This window comes from Haliotis rubra, unplaced genomic scaffold (assembly GCF_003918875.1).
Source record: "Haliotis rubra isolate DU_JTF1 unplaced genomic scaffold, ASM391887v1 Scf1311, whole genome shotgun sequence".
Classification (NCBI taxonomy): Eukaryota; Metazoa; Mollusca; class Gastropoda; order Lepetellida; family Haliotidae; genus Haliotis; species Haliotis rubra.
Window position 1 is genome coordinate 179,097 of NW_025765239.1, and position 17,991 is coordinate 197,087.

The 17,991-nt window shown below is 39.2% G+C and overlaps 1 protein-coding gene across 1 annotated transcript in view; it reads right to left on the bottom strand.

Moving 5' to 3' along the window:
* Positions 1 to 2,075, bottom strand: part of LOC124267463 — a 145,682-nt gene extending 143,607 nt beyond the window's left edge. The window contains exon 1 of the mRNA XM_046702383.1: positions 1,949 to 2,075. Coding sequence (XP_046558339.1) covers positions 1,949 to 1,956 — 8 coding nt within the window. The 5' untranslated portion in view covers positions 1,957 to 2,075. The remainder of the gene's footprint in view (positions 1 to 1,948) is intronic.
* Between the last annotated feature and the right edge of the window lie 15,916 nt (positions 2,076 to 17,991).

Genomic DNA, 17,991 nt, shown 5'->3' on the forward strand with positions numbered 1-17,991 from the left:
TAGAATCAATCATATTTCTGGAAGAATAATAATTGATCATATCTCAAATTTTTTTTTGTCAATTGTATAAATGTTTCAGAACAAGGCATGAAAAATATCATGCAAACCTGTACCCCCAAACTATCATTAAAAATGACGGGTTGTTTGAAGGTAAACAATCTGCTTGGACAGTGTGCCGCTTCATAACTGTAAATGGATACAAGCGAGTCCGGTAATTCCGCGCGTCCTGTAATAGCGTAATTTCAGTATCGAAGTTAAAACATTGTCTGCTAACACATTTATGCTTGAAATGGGAACATTTCTACAAGGACTGACTTTTAATCACTTAAGTTAAGTAAATAACAGTAATTGACAGATAAATTGTCAGTTTTATGAAAATTCGTTTCTTCAGACTTTTAAACATTTTTCTTCATTATTCATAATTGGATTTAATATGAAACACTCTTCCTTACCTTGATGAAGTGATTTTTAAAATAATCTGGCCCTAATACGCTTCTATAATTCGATCCCAAGATGGTTGACGACGTCGCGTGCTATCCGGTAATTCTGCGCATTGTGTATTTCATAGCTTTCGGCTGTAAAGGAGCCGTGCCAATTAACACTTATCAGAGGGGTACACAAAGTCCGCAGTCTAGACTACCAGTTGTCCGACTTCCATTTTCGTGGAAGCCGTGGTGGCTGAGCGGTCTAGGCGTCTGACTTTGTGAACTGGCGATTAGGTGCCTGACTCTGAGGGTGCGGGTTCGAATCCCGGATGGGACTCAACCCAAAAAGTACTAGAATCTGTACTTTACTAAGAAAGTGTAATCCCAAATATAACACATGTTATACTCAAATCACACTTATGACAGAGAAAAGCGGAGAGTAATACGTGAGAGAGATGGAGACAGTGATGCCATAAATACTCTGTTACATGTGATCAGTTTCTAATTAGCATTGTGTATTCATTTTGATACTATTTTCATTTTTTAAAATCTGTGTTGCTCTCATTATTTTTGTGTTTTTGTCGACGGATTTAATATACTCTGATTTATGTATTATTCATGAATAATATTGTTACAGTCACAATATGGTTGAAATAAGACCGAGGTGACTTTAGATTTAAACTCACTCACTCACTGATAAGACCTAAAGACGATGACTAACAGGTGTGGTATTCATCTATTGATACCCCCTTCACCCAAATGTATTATGTGTAAACAGTACAAATCTATGGAGTTGAATATCTGCCTCTGATCTTGTGTAAACATGTTTTCTCTGTACGATTTTCTACTGTGCTCAGACATTTACTGATAAAAGACATTGAGCACTATGCAATGACAATTTCAAGTTTGCATTGTGGACTCTACACTTTACTGAATAGACGTGTCGGTGTGTCTTAAATGTCTTTCTGTCATTCAAGAAAGATAATTATGGAAGAAAAGTTCACAAGTTTCTCATCGATACGCATGCACAATTTATATCGTGTAAATTTAGTAGATTCTTAGAAAATCTATCTCAGGCGCATACATTATGCACTAATTGAAACAAGGAAACAGAATTTTTTTATTTAGAAATACAAAAGATACAACTTAATCATGCTTATGGTGCGTGTGTTCATACTTAAATAGTTTCCGACTTATTCTCCGTATACAATCGCTACAATTAGTAGAGGCTTGTATGCAGTAAGCTGCCTTGGAAAAAATGTAAAAATACCAAAACATCAAACGGAACCAGTTTCGCAATTGTTTGACAGATTGAGGGAAAGTGTGGACGAAAGAACAACTACCATTCCTATACCCTATATATACACATTTCCATTACATTACATAGTGAGAAAAGTTGTCGGTGGTATGTTTAAACCCACTATAATAGTCCTACATGAACAGTATTGTCAGTGTCGAGCAATATGATCACAAGAGTAGGAGAATAGCGCATATATACGTACGACAGATGCACATCTACTTACCCTGTCATGCAGCATTCAGGTGGAGTCGAGATCAGGGCACAAACCAGAAGAATGGCTCCATTGTGTAAACAAATAACCGATCCAACCAACAGGATCAGACACGTGGTGTATTGTTTATCCAACTACGTCCTGGTGCATTCGTGCATAAAGGGAAGTGTCACCGCCTAGTCACGTGGCACATAATGTGCAGCGTTACCTCATATAGGGCAGCAGTTTGCTCTTTGTACTGCATGTTTGTACAGTCATATGATGTATGTACAGTGGACATACAGTCCTAACACGCACAAATATTGATTTGAGAAGCAAATATGCATGCTTTTAAGTCAGTTTGATCATTGCAAACTCAAGCAGCAAACATGAAACACAACATAACCATATTGTGCAAATAGTGCAAAGTGTTGAACATTTATTTTGTAAGTTAGGCCATCGCGTCAGCTATCGCCTCTTTGGTTTCACAGACCCCACACATTTTCGAGTTACAGAATACTTTTTTCAAACCAAATATGACTTATTCCATAACAACGAAAATTCCACGTATTTTCATACATATTTCCAATTTAAACCTTTTTATCCCACAAGATGCCACATATGTTTACCACGTTGTTAATCTTTCCGTAACAGGCTGCATAACTACTGCGTCGCAACGTGATATATTTAGGCAGTGTGTATCCCAGCCTTTCTAAGAAATGGCCCCGTGGCCCAGTTGTTCTCAGTTTATATGGGCCAGAAGAAACATATTGTGGGTCATGTCAAATTCCTGTAACTTGTTAACAATACAGTAGTTACTTGTAGTTACTGTTAGGCCCGCCGTGATGTTGCTGGAATATTGCTAAAAGCGGCATAAAACCAAACTCAGTCAGTCAGTCAGTACTGTTAGGCGTTGGGGTAGCCTTGTCGTTGGTGCGTCCACTCGTCACCCCAAAGGCCTTGGTTTGCTTCCCCACAACTGTGGCTTGAATTTTGATGCATGCTGACACCGTCTGCTAGTAGCTGCTACTAGCTTATATCGCCATCATGAATACTTGATGATAAGCTGTAAAGATTATGGCATTCTGGGACTGTTTATTTAGGATGCAATCCATTATACAGTAGGAGTATGTGTATCATGTGGTTTTTGGCTTTGGTTTTGGTTTTCAGCAACGTGTTGAACTTCGTCTACGGATATGTGTCTGAGTGGGGTATTCATGCTTCACTGCGGCATGGTATCTCAGTGGGCTAGCACTATAAAACCAGCTTAAGTCTGGGCTAGTACAAGCAGCCACACATACACATACACACGCATGCACGTCGTCATATGAGCGAAATATTCTCAAGCACGACGTTATTTAAAACCCAATTTCACTTCACTTCACTTCATCACCTCAACTGTGAAAAATAAAAATTCTGTTCATTATACTTTTCTATACATTTATATGTTCAAGGGCAACTTTTGCTGCAATTTGTTTAAGGTTCAGCCTTACTGGCCGTAGAATGACTGGACTACTAACCATTCCTCGTCAGCAGGGAAATTTCTACTTTTCTTTTTCCTCGGGTTGAAGATGGCATTTTGCGATTCCATTTTTGGTAAACCGGAAGTAAATAGAAAACGGAATTGTGGGATATACAGAAGCTAACCAATGACGTTAACTACACTGTTAAACTTTGACGGTGACGTTAGCTAACGGCAGGACTAACCATGTTTTGAACAACGCATATTTAACGTTCGTTCGTTAACCGGCGGTTAAGATAACCGAGTTTTGAACAACCGGGCCCTGAAGATAACCAGTTTTACCGGCCCTAATCACTTATACGAATGCATGATGTTGTGGCATAATTTGCAAAAGCTATCGACTGATTGGAAATCTTCGGTAAAAATAATATTGTTCACAACAATAGTGCATTAGAGGGACAATATATTATTAACGTGTGTAAGTGGGGTACCTAAAATAAATGGGAAATAGCGTGTGCCGAGCGATTGACTGTTGTGGACCATTTATCAAACAGAACTGTATAAAGTAAAAGCGAGTTGGACGTCTCATAACAAACGGTTGAACTCAACCTACGTGTTCGGACAAGGAATGTTTACAACCACATGGGACATGCAATGGTTGAATATTTCGACCCAATGAAACAAACGATTATTCTATATCAAGGTTTGTTTTGTTCGACCTCTTAGATAAAACGATTCAGCTTAACCTCCCAAGGGATTATAGTTCAACCTAATGATCCAGATATGTTTATTATGTCTTCTGTGTTTTGAGGCCTGGAACATGTGACCTCATATTGAAAACAAGGAGGATGGTATAACATTGAATACATGGTACACTGAATACCATAGGACCTACAAACAGGAACTTTACGTTGTCATGCAATTAACCACTTGCTCTATATGATTTTATATAGTCCAAAGTTCGATCAGTCTCCATCTTTATTTCATTTCGAGCCCAGCTGCCCTACAGGCCAGGCCACGAACACTCTGCAAATAATGTTAAAATAGACACATGTAAACCAAATAGATCATTATACCCCCAGCGACATCAAGGTCTTTGTCCTTTTCAACTACGTGTAAATATATGAGGTATATGTTAATGCAGAACCTTATGTCAAATACAGATTTGTAGACGAAGTTCAACGTGTATAGTCGGACAGCTTGATGAGCAACTAAAAGCGAAAACCCTCCTGATGCAGAATCACAGACAATCTGGATAAATCTAGTTACCCCCCGGGCCTGTCATGTAGGACATGTAACGGTAGTCTCAACCGCTTTTAAGAGTTTGTAATCAAAGAAACATGATGGTAATAAAGACAGTTTCAGTATGCACCTCTTAACATATTGATCAGCCACAATTTCCATCTCAGGAAACCGGCTCATCTCAGTGCATTGGTCCCATATGAATTGACGCACTTTGAATTCTATCTGATACCAAGTTGACTTTGCCGTGCAATCTAGGAAGCAGTGCAAACAGAATGAATCTTACAAGCGTTCGTAGCTGCATTTCTTCTAAATGAAATTGCACAAAATCTAGAACAGATGGTCGCCGAATTAACCAACGTCTACAATCTGAAGAAGGGACCTAATGGATTGGTTTGTAGGAATCCATTATTCAATAATCATTTACGCATTACTGACTTAATGTCTCTTCATATTTACATATTCTTTGTATTGCCATTTCCTTTCGTCCAAAAAAAACATAAATCGTTTCATGATTCCACAAAACTTCTGATAATTCTCAATGTTTTTCCTTGATAACTACAGGGCTCCAGATAAAGTCCGTATCGGCGTATGTACGGATAAAAGATATGCACAATACGATAGGAAATAATTTAGGAAACGTAGCAGACACGCACCACAGCAATGGTGTACGGTCTTAGAATCATTTACGGAAGTATTTATCTGAAAAAGTATTGTTTTATTGTTGACTCAACACTAGCAATGTTGTGGTGCATATATGAAACGAAACACAAGATTACTGATACGCCATTAAATTCCATTCAGTACTCTAAATGTACTCTTAAGTTTTCCAGTACTGTTATATTGAAAAAATAAGGAGTACTTACTCCTGATGTTGAAATATTATCTGGAGCCCTGGTTTAACTATATTTAACATTCGTTCACACAAGGTGATTACCAAGTTGGAAATTTATTTAAAATCATGGTGAAAAGAGCATACATGATTGTACCTCAAAAGTTGTGAAATGTACACACCAAAGGATGGAGCTGTTAGAATATTGCGCGACATGAAACAATTTACGCAATGATGTTTACATATAATGGTTATGTTATCTGAGGCCTTAAAAGTGGGAACAACTACAGACTTCTCATGCAGAGCAGTTATACTTTGGATGACCTAATCGTCTCTACAGATTTGAGTTCATCATTAAGTAAACATGATGGCTATAAATCAATGTGGAGACAAACCTCCTCAGCCGACGGAAAGCACAGCCACAGTTTCCATCTCAAGTAACCCCTCATCTTAGTGTAGCGGTCACATATGAAGGATCTCATTTTGAAATCTGTCTGATACCAAGTTGACATGATCGCGAATTCTGGGAAGTAGTACAAACAGAATGCATCTTACAACTTTGGCGTTCGTTGCTGCAGTTCTTCTAACCGAAGTTGAACAAAATGTAGGACAGATGTGCACGGATGTAAGGAGTGTGTACAATCTGAAGAAGGGAGTGAGACTGTCAGATGTTCAAATCCACTCTTTTAAAGCAAGTGGACTGATGATATGTGTCCGATACTGTTTTCTGAAAACAGGATGTAAATCAATCAACTATAACATTGGAACTGGTATGTGTGAGCTCAACAGCCACTCCTTCATGGACTCAGCCCCTTCCAACATACAAGATGCTGCTTTCTCCTTCGTACAGTCAGACATCGAAAACTGGCCCACAACTCTTGCAGGTCCTTGTGTTAATCACACGTGTAGCCGTAATTCACGCTGTGTTGCATCGCCGGTCCCAGAATGTGTGGTATCTGGTTGTTTGAGATCGAACATCCCCGAGATACCCTACACAACCTTGAATACAACAGTCTCATACTTGGAAGGTCCGGTTGGAACTGTCCTCAAGTACATTTGTGACAAAGACTTCTTACCCGAGACTCGGGCGGAATGTGATGCGATGGGTAATTGGACATTTACCAACTGTCAGCTGGCGGTACCATCGTCGTGTGCCAGTGTGAAGCAGTGCCAGCCCAATAGTACTGATGGAGAGTACTGGATGAGGCTGCCGAAGTTCCATTTCTATAAGACCCGGATCTACTGCCATGATATGAGAACCTGGAATCCCAAAGAGTATCTCACACTTCAATTTCACAATCATGGTATTTTCCCTGCAATAACAAACTGGAATTGTGGCGGAGAAGGCAAGCTGCCTGGTAGTTGTCTGAGTTATGTAGGAGAGGTTTGGTATGAAAAGATCAGAGTAGATTTGCAGACAATGGAAATTAAACAAGACGAAACCACTTTTGCGCGTTTTTCAGGAAATCCCCAAAGTATGGAAGTGCAGTGCTTTTGACTGTTACACCGACACTACAATAGATCAGTAAGCCAGTGTGGTGTTAAAGGCGAGTTCACAATCAATCTGCGAAAAACGGGATGGATCGTTTCCCCAGATCAGAAATGGAGAGAAGTAGGGTGGAATGCAGCTATGGACATCTCTTACAGGAATAATGGAACTGTAATTCATCTCAGATGTGGCGGATATGCAGGAGGGTGTTCTCCCAATGGGCCGTTGCTCCTTGTCCCGAACATGGCTGACATTGTTGAAGAGACGTCTGCAAAAAGTATTCGCTGTGAGTGATGAACATCAGTGTTAACTTATTAGCGATCGTGATCAGTATGTCGTGAGTCATTTCTTTCACAGAGTTGAATTTGAAATGGTTTTCGTAAGATGAGATATCACATTAAAGGGCCTGGCATTTTATTTGGTGGTATTCTTGTTAGTTCACTCTCCTTTGTCAACCGATTCTACAATATGACTCTTGTCTTGCCTATTTCAATGTCACAACAATTCGGTAATGTTAATTTTCATTTGATAATTGAATTTTTAAAGGAAATAGAATTATTAGATAAGTTTTGAATGATATGTCTTGTAAATAGATAAATTGTATTTTAAACATGGTAGTATAAATTAGCAACTGCGATTGTTAGTAGCTGTATCCTCGCAGGGGGTTAAAGTATCGTAAAATTATTGTCCTCCTGAGAGGGTACCTAAGTCCCCAAACTTTCAAAGTTAAATTTAAGCTAACCAGATTTTTAAACGTAGTGTATTTGCTCTTTTAGAATTCAGTTAATCTTTTCCTACAATCGTCAGCGGCTGAGGGGATGGTGTAAGTCCAATTAGGGTCCATGCAGGTAGCAAAAGCACTGTAAGTCCCCGTGATCCGTAGTATGGTGATCTACCTGTCTTGTCCTAATTTGAAGTCCAATTTTAGAGAGATATGCTAGTTTTATTCTAACTACTGTGATATTCTAGTTGGTTTTACTGTCCTTCGGTGACAGATTTTTATAATTTACATGTATATATTGTCAATTTGAAACTTGTTTTAGTCACGATATGGCTGAAATATTGCCGATGTGACTGTAAATTTTAACTCACTCACTCACTCACTCACTTGTCTTGCCTAAGTGAAAAATAACGTGAAGATCCGGGTCAGCGTTGGTCATCAGCAACCCAAGCTTGTCGTAAGAGGCGACTAACGGGATCGGGAGGTCAGGCGCGCTGACTTGGTTGACACATGTCATCGTATCCCAGTTGCTCAGATCGATGCTTAATCACTGGATTGTCTGGACTAGATTCGATATATAGCTGGAAAGCTGTTGGCTGGATGGGGCGTTAAGCAAACAAACCAAGCGAAACCTATGCGAAAACTCAACGATTTACGTCACGTGACCTCGCCACTTTACACCTTTACATTGAAACAGATCCTCATTAGTCGAAGCTAAACAAGTCACGTACCAACCATCCAAACATATACAGGTTCATTGATATGATCAAGAAGGAGCAGTCCCATACCAGGACATCCTCGATAATCTCCAGGGTATACGTTACGATCACTCTCCACTATACCCTGGATGCATCCACGGCTTGGGGCGATGATTTTATTACCTCCCTTTGCTGGCTCCGCATTCTCACAGTAGCCAATCAACTAAGCCGCCGTTACACCCGAGCTTTCCAGTGTCAACAAAGATTGCGGTCGCAGTTGCAAAGGTTTGTTCGTAGTGCCACTCATATATTTGGGGAAATAATAAAGACAAATTCACAGATCTGAAACTTTAAAGAGAATATATAAAAGAACGCCTTCTACTTCTTTCAGAGTACCTCTGCATCAATTGAGTTGCCAAGTTTAAACGGTTAGATAATTTAAGACGCGAAAGTGAGTAGTGATTGGTACGCTCAACTTCCCAACGTAGGCACCTAACTGGATAAAAAGCCCGCAAAGGGAAGTAATAAAATCATCGCCCCAAGTCGTGGATGCATCCAGGGTATAGTGGTGAGTGATCGTAACGTATACCCTTGAGATTATCGAGGATGATACCAGGACTGTTCTTCTCCAGATTGAGGCTGGTGATAGATAGGCACCAAAGAGAAGAAAGTACCTGAATCTCGACACAAAAATTGAAAATGAAAAAAAGGACATGTTGACCAGGAAGAAAAGTGCTAAAGAATATGTTGATTCTGTGTTGCAATTGGTTGGGGTTTAAATGTAAATGGGTATGTTATTATAGGCATGTATATGAGTAAGTTATGTGAACATAGAATACATTCTCGAAATGGATAGAATGTCAAGTGAAACAATATGTTATGTTTTGGATGTAATTATATGCATGCACATGAATAAATTATGTGAACAGAGTATTTCAGGAGTTGAGGTCTACTTTACTGTAACAGAGTGTAGTTAATCCCCCTATTGTTAACCCATCTACCACGGCCGACTGAACCTCTACCTCCAGCACTAGGTGCAGGCCCAGTGAGGTGTCCCCGTGCAGCAGACTACAGTTAATCCCCCATTGTTAACCCATCTACCACGGCCGACTGAACCTCTACCTCCAACACGAGGTGCAGGCCCAGTGAGGTGTCCCCGTGCAGCAGGCTACAGTTAATCCCCCTATTGTTAACCCATCTACCACGGCTGACTGAACCTCTACCTCCAACACGAGGTGCAGGCCCAGTGAGGTGTCCCCGTGCAGCAGGCTACAGTTAATCCCCCTATTGTTAACCCATCTTCCACGGCTGACTGAACCTCTACCTCCAACACGAGGTGCAGGCCCAGTGAGGTGTCCCCGTGCAGCAGGCTACAGTTAATCCCCCTATTGTTAACCAATCTACCACGGCCGACTGAACCTCTACCTCCAACAATAGGTGCAGGCTCAGTGAGGTGTCCCCGTGCAGCAGACTTCAGTTAATCCCCCTATTGTTAACCCATCTACCACGGCCGACTGAACCTCTACCTCCAACACGAGGTGCAGGCCCAGTGAGGTGTCCCCGTGCAGCAGACTACAGTTAATCCCCTATTGTTAACCCATCTACCACGGCCGACTGAACCTCTACCTCCAACACGAGGTGCAGGCCCAGTGAGGTGTCCCCGTGCAGCAGACTACAGTTAATCCCCCTATTGTTAACCCATCTACCACGGCCGACTGAACCTCTACCTCCAACACGAGGTGCAGGCCCAGTGAGGTGTCCCCGTGCAGCAGACTACAGTTAATCCCCCTATTGTTAACCCATCTACCACGGCCGACTGAACCACTACCTCCAACAATAGGTGCAGGCTCAGTGAGGTGTCCCCGTGCTGATTAACAACCGTCACATCGGAAAATCTCATGTTGGTAATATGTACATTTCAAGCTGGCACCGGGTTCATATACTAATGTGTTCAACCCATTATCAGTCAAAAGCTTATATTATACGATCTTCGTCACTTAACTAGATCTACTGACAGATTGTATTTCCTGCTTACAAGCATTGGCTGGAATATGTATAACGTATAACGTGCAGTATGTTGTTTTGTTGGGTTTTTTTTGGTTTTTGTTTTGTTTCTTTATTTCTTTTTTTTTCTTCATTTCTTTTTTTGGGGTGGGCTGGTGGTTTTTTTATTGCTCCCAAATCAAATATGCAGAGTATATATACAACGCATTTAGAAATATGTAAGCAGGTATACATTGTTGATACAGCTGGGTTCTCCAATTATTACATATAAAATATCACAAGTTAGACGAAGTCATCAGGTTAAAAACTGTGAATAATGTACCTAATGACATAAGATAATTTACTGGGATTGGCGGACAAAGCGCCAGTACGTCACCCTTTCCTTGGTTTTTAGTTTGTTTTACTTTGTTTTACTTCTATCTTGGAAAAATAATTCCCATTTCTTCTATACAAATCATATATTATATATTTATCTTCCTTGATTTGCCAGCAAATTTAGTAACGTGGCAACCATTGATATTTGCTACTTATGTTAGACATGTAAAAAAAAGTTATTTCTTTTGACCTGTAGTGATGATTATGGGTAATATTGAAAAAATCAAAATCATGTTGATAGGAGTCTACTGATCTATTCCAGTCTTTTTCTTCTATTGATAACTCATAAGTCATTCAAATCAGGAGTAAATTTAAAATTCATGCATCCAAGGATTTCAGCTACAAAAAGAATTTCCCAGTTAGCGGGGCTGTAGGCAAGGGGATCCAATATCACTATACCTTTTCCATTTTTGTAGCTGAAATTCTTGTATGCATAATCAAACAAAATAATAGTATAAAGGGTATTGTAATTGATAATAAAGAATATAAATTAGGGCAATATGCCGATGATCCTGAATTATTTTTTGGGGGGGGGGCTCAGATGAAAGTTAATACACAGCTATTGACACTATTAATATTCTTTTATGGCATGTAAGGATTAAGAATAAATATAGATAAGACTAAAGCAATCTGTATGGGCTCTAAAGCGGGTAGCAGAGATATTATTTGTCAGGATTTGAACATAGAATGGCAAAGAAATAAATTTGAGGTTTTGGGAATTACATTTACTCCTGATTTGAATGACTTATGGGTTATCAATACAAGAAAAAGACTGGAAGAGATCAGTAGACTGCTATCAACATGGAGGAAATGGTATTTAACATTTATTGGCAAAATCACGGTTATTAAAACAATGGCTATTTCAAAGTTGGTTCATATCTTTCATAATTTGACAAACCCACCGGAAGCATTTACAACTTCACTTGAGAAATTATTTTTCAAATTTATTTGGAATGACAAAATAGACTAAATAAAACGGAGCATTTTGACAAAAAGATAACATTGAAGGGTCTGCGCATGGTTGACATTAAAGCCTTTGTTGATGCCATGAAACTGTCTACACTGAGACGTTACATGAAAACTTCAAATTTATATAACCCCTGCAATTTTCCATTGAAGGCTGTATATAAATATGGTGGAAATCGCCAGGATATTGTAGAAGCTGAAAATCCTTTTTGGAAGGATGTTTTAAAGGGATGGAAACTATATTGTAACCAAAATACCACAGAAGCACATTACATTATTGAAATCTTAACTCCACCCATATGGCTCAATCATAACTTTAAAAACCCAAACCACATTATCAGACACTAGGCTAATAAAGGAATTTTAACCATCAAGGTTTTATATGATGAACAGGGCTTGTTGTCTTTAGAAGATTTGAAAAATAAACATGACGTCAGATTTTGGATCTAAGATATATTTAACACATTTAACCCGAATCTGGGGAAAAAACACTTTGAAAGGATACCGATACATAGATGGTAATTATCTCATTCATAATTCTGTACAAAGGGATTTTATTACCTCAACAAAAGGTTCAAGGAACTTTTATAATAAACTGGTTTCTGGTGTTAAACCATATATATGTGTCATAAATGGGTGGACCGATTTGATGCTATTGATTTTGAATGGCATAAGACTTTTAATACCTATAGAAAGGATTTAAGCGACATTAAAATTCTAGACATTCAATATAAGTTCCTACATGGAATTATTTATACTAAAAAAGGATTGGTGAAGATGAAAATGGCCGACAATGAAATATGCTCTTTTTGTAATGATGTGAATGAGAACTTATGCCATGTATATTGGGAATGTGATGTAACCAAAACCATTTGGAATGACCTTCAAATTTGGATTATTCAAAACATACAAGAATTGCAACTGACAATGTTTGGTTTGGTATTTTAGAAAAAGACCCACTATTAAATCATATAAACCTCTCTGCTAAAAGACACATTTACATTTGAATAACATGTATCCAAAATTGAATAGAGACACATTCAAAGTTGAAAAACAGTATGTTGTTTTAATATCAGTTTATCCTATATGATTTAAACAAGTCCATAGTATCACATTTTGTTCCATTTTAGGGTGAGAATACATGTATTGATTAATTAGGTTCTTGAGAGGCATATAGAAGTTGGTATTCAATATTATGGATGCCAAGCTTTTGTTTATTCTATACACAACGTTTCCGGGCTTTTCCTTGTCCCTTCGTCAGGTGAATCAATGACGAAGGGGCAAGGAAAAGCCCAGAAACGTTGTGTATAGACAAGAAGTTGACATCCATAATATTTTGTCTCATATTGATTAATTGTAGGTGAACTAGGGTGTGGGAGAAATGAGAGCGTAGGAGTTATGGGTATGCACCTTGTAGAGGTGTCTTGACATCGTAACCAAGTTCCCATGAAAGCACTGTTTCCCTTTGATCATCTCTGGAGCATCAATAAAGGCTTTGTGACAACTAGTTTATATTTACTCCTATTTTTACAAACATGCTGATGCTTGTTAACCAACAAACCAGCCAATCTTACCAAGCTCTGACTGGGAACAAGTCATCTGTAGACTTAAGTCTACTTTACCAGACGAGTCCATTAAGAGTTCATTACAGTTTATTCACTTAACAATATAGTTTACTTTATTAAAAACCAAAAACGTCAAACAATGCCAATTTCAAAGCGTGCACTGGGTAGGACATCTGCTTGCCAATTGTGAGAAATGAGTAAGCTGGTTGCCTATATTGTGAAATATTTGGAGAATAAATTTCATTCACAACTATTACCCATTGCATGCAATGAGCAGATTTTTTGGGGACATTGCATGCATTGGGCAAGCTGTATTGCACATTGGACGCATTGGGCAAACGGTATGCTCAATTGCCCGCATTAAAAGGCAGTTGCACGCATTGGGTGTAACATATATATATTTACGGGTAACATTGCTTGTATATTTGCATAAAAAGGTATGTATTCCCATGGGCAAGTTTACACGTATAAGCCAGTTCAAATGTGGAAAAGATTCCAAGGACTATGAGAAAATGAATTAATCATTCAACCTTATCAATAGTCTCGTCCTGGATACCTTGTACAATAATGACAGACTAGTCAACCACAGTTAACAGCTTCTAATGTACGAGAAGCGGAAATCAGCTATGCTATATACGCAAGAATATGTTTCAGTTGTTTTAAAGCGTCACCATGAACAATTAGTCATCAAGATCTTCCATTCCTTATGTTCTGTGTGAGATCATTCAGAATCTGGGATACTGAAGTCAAATGTGTACATTCCTAGCTGGAGACTGAGCGGTACCATCTAGATGGTTATACAAACATGTTTGTTTGTTGTTTAACGCCGCAATGAGCAATATTCCAGCTATTTGGCCGTGGTCTGCCAAAAATCAAGTATGGGTTAGGCAATCCAGTGATCAACATCATGAGTATCGATCTACACCATTGGGTGAGTGTGAGTGAGTGTATTTTTACACCACACTCAGCAATATTCCAGTTTTATGGCGGCGGTCTGGAAATAATCGAGTCTGGACCAGACAACCTAGTGATCAACAGCTTGAATATCGATCTACGCAATTCGGATACGATGATGTGTGTCAACCATGTCAGCGAACCTGACCACCCGATCCCGTTAGTCCCCTCTTTTGACAAACATTGGTTGTGGAAGACCAACTGTCCTCTGTATGTGGTGTTATGTTTTCAATATATAAGTGATGGAGAGACGATATTGCATTGTTCATACCGTGCTTAATTAACTCCACTTTGGGACCTATTGAGCGAACACCTTTTTCCGTTGTTGAAGAAAGGTTTTCGCTGATCGGCCAAAAACCAGTATAACCCGGATCTCCACGGGCATTTTCAAGCATGTGATGCATCTGGTGCACTTAGGTATCTTTCATTGATCGATAAAGGCAACACCGGCATTTGTTGAAGCAAGTTCTCAAGCCATCGTTTCATCCAAGGAATGAGAAGAAACGAATTTCATCACAAAACAACCCTTCATATCTGTGACGTTGTTTTCATGAAAACATGGACGCACGCATGCCCTCGCTCCATCATCCGAGAATATTCCTCCGTGTGAATGATTTTACGACTCTTTGTCCGGTTTTCGATCAACACCCCCGCGATCACCATTCGTCACCACTCGCTCCTCTCCGTAAACTAGCTATTCGGCTTGTCCCGGAATAACACGAGTTGGTCACGAATGCCGCGATCACGTATGTACATGTAATGACATGAAATTCAACATCCTCAGCTAAGGAGGACGAGTGATCAAACTGTCCTTTATTTACCACAGAACGACGGCCGCATTGTGCTGCTCCCCACCAATCAACAGGCGATAATGGGAGAGTTCACTCAAACGCATCTCGTTCAGTTAGTGTTTATGGAATTTAAAAACATTCATGGAAACGCATAGACACTGACTGCACGAGAATTGCCTGCGAGTGAACTAGCCACGCTCCCAGATTTCATATGTTAGAATTTGAAAAAAATTTCGGTTTTCAACTCGCTGACACCAGACGTACATTTAGAGTTAGGTTGGAAAATCAGTCAGTTGTTAGATATTCATAAATTAGATTAGACAATCAGTGGGGTTTAGTTAGTAAAGAAAGTTAGAGGTTAGATTAGTTTAGTATTAGTCGGGTTTTGAACATTAATAGAGTTAGAATTTAGATATTAGGGGTTAGTGAAATTAGTTAAATTCTTAGCAATTCTTCAACGCAAAAGTTTACACATTCAGTTAGTTCTTCACACATTCGCTTTTTACCCATAAGTGTTATCATATTTAGTTCTTCAGTTCCTCATTAGAAATAATTGTTATCACGTTTAGTTCCTCAGTTTTACATTGTAGACAATAAGTGTTATCACGTTTAGTTCATTAGATTAAATTAGCAAATTTACGTTTCCACAAAAAGCGTCAGAACAAAAATGGTAGCAGAGCGTGGTTAGAATTAGTTCAGTTCAGTTTAGTTTGGTATTAGTCTGTCGTGGGTGTGTTGACAGATTGGTACTTAGTATTTTGATTGTGAAGTGTTATTTTGTATTGTGTTTGCTGATTGGTGGTAACGTTAACACATCTTGAGTGGGTTCAATATGTCGTTACCGCAAAGTAAACAGGAAGAAGCATCCCCATGAATCCTACAGAAAGTGAGTTGAAACTTTTGAAATTAAAAAGCAAAAAGCAGCTGCAAAACGTCTCTTACAAAAGTAAAATAAATTGTTGAGGCTAATAGAAGAAGAGCTGCCCTCTCGACATGCAGTGAGGGACATGATAAATCAAGTAAGTGTTCTACAGAGTAAAGCTATTAATGTCATCTGTGAAGTGTCAATAGCTTATAGTGAGTCTGGTGAGGTTGATCTGTTCAAGAAAACAAAACAAGAATTAGAAGCAGTTGAATGCGAAACTGACGCTGCTATTGAGCAGGCTAATTTGTTTTTAAAACATACACTAGAGACAAGTTCTGTCAGATCTGTCATGAGTGGCATTTCAAGGTTGTTTCGTTCGGAGGGCAATGCGCATTCACAGTCACAGCATGTTAGTCACAATTCCAGTCCACAGAAACAAGAAAATGAAGTTGAAGTGGGTTCCAATAAAAATGGACAGAATGATGAACAGATGAAACCGGTAGATAGTTCGAATAGGGACAATGCCAGACATAATCATGAACACACTGCAGATTATCGAGAGTCAGCAAACTCTATGCTTCCTGACAGACCACATGTTAGAACAACGCGGCCAAATAATGGTGACGATTTATGGAGACAACTTAAGCGAGTGTCTATTCCTATTTTCTCAGGCAAAGTAGTAGAATATGAAGGGTGGAAAGCAGCCTTCATGGCCTGTGTCGATAGAGCACCTGCCAGCAATGAATATAAGCTGCTTCAATTGAAACAATACCTATCTGGAGAAGCAGCTCAGCTTATTGCAAAATCTAGGGCATAGCGCTGCTATTATGACATTGCCTTAGAACGACTTGAAAGAAAATATGGGGGCAAAAGAAGACAGATTGCCTTAAAGTTAGAGGAAATATCTAACTTCAAACCATTGAGTCCTGGAAATGCAAAGGATTTAGACAAATTTGCTGATCTGTTGGACATTGCAGTAGTTAGTTTTCGAGAGGCTGACAAAGTAGAGGAGTTAGGAGATGGATGTCTCTATGCTCTGTTGTTAACAAAGTTAACAGAAAGCATGATTACTCGTTACAAAAGGTGGATTTATGAACAACAGCGACAGGAGTCAGTTGAGACTCTACGAGAATGGACATTGTTAGAGTCCAATTTTCAGACAATAGCAGTTGAAGCAAAGCAGGGCTTTTCAGGAAAATCAACAGTTGGTAAATCCAAACCAGGCACTTTCTTTGGCAATAAAAATCAGGATAAGACATCGAAATGTATTGTGTGTGAGGCTAGATTTGGCAATGTAAACAGTTCAAGGAATTAGACTTAGGAAGTCGATGGGATAAAGCCAGAGAATTGAGTCTCTGCTTTCGATGCCTAGGTACAAATCATCGTGGAAAGTTTTGTAGTAGATATGTTGTATGTGGAATTGATGGTTGCAAAGCAGATCACAATCGATTGCTTCATGGCAAGCAGAGGACAAGTGGTGGTCCACCTGCAGAGACAACCTATAGCAAACCATACACGCCTCAAGCTATAGGGTCAGAAGCTGGCACCCAAACAACAATGTCTACGTTAAAAGACACGTCAAATTATTTGGCGTTGAGAACTATTCCTGTAATTTTGAAAAATGGAAACCGTTCTTTGACAGTTAATGCATTATTAGATGATGCTAGCACTCAAACGTACATCAACGAGGATGTTGCTTCAGAGCTTCAGCTAGTGGGTGAATGTTCAACTGTCACAGTAAATGTCCTGAATAATAAAAAGGAATCATTTAGGAGCATGTCGGTTGAATGTGACCTTGAGAGCTTAGATGGGTCTTTCAAGACAAAGGTCAATGCTTTGACTACTCGAAAAGTGACAGGCAATATGAAAGTAGTCGATTGGAGGAAACATGCGCATAGATGGAAACATTTGAGAAATATTCAGTTTCCAAAACATTGTTTTCGTCCAGTTGTTGATATCCTCATAGGAATGGATTGTTTAGATTTGCATTGCTCACAGGGAGATGTGTGTGGTGATCCTGGAGAACCTATTGCCAGATTAACACCTTTAGGTTGGACGTGTGTAGGGAATGTATCAACGAATGAAAACAGGACACATTCATCAGAAACCTTC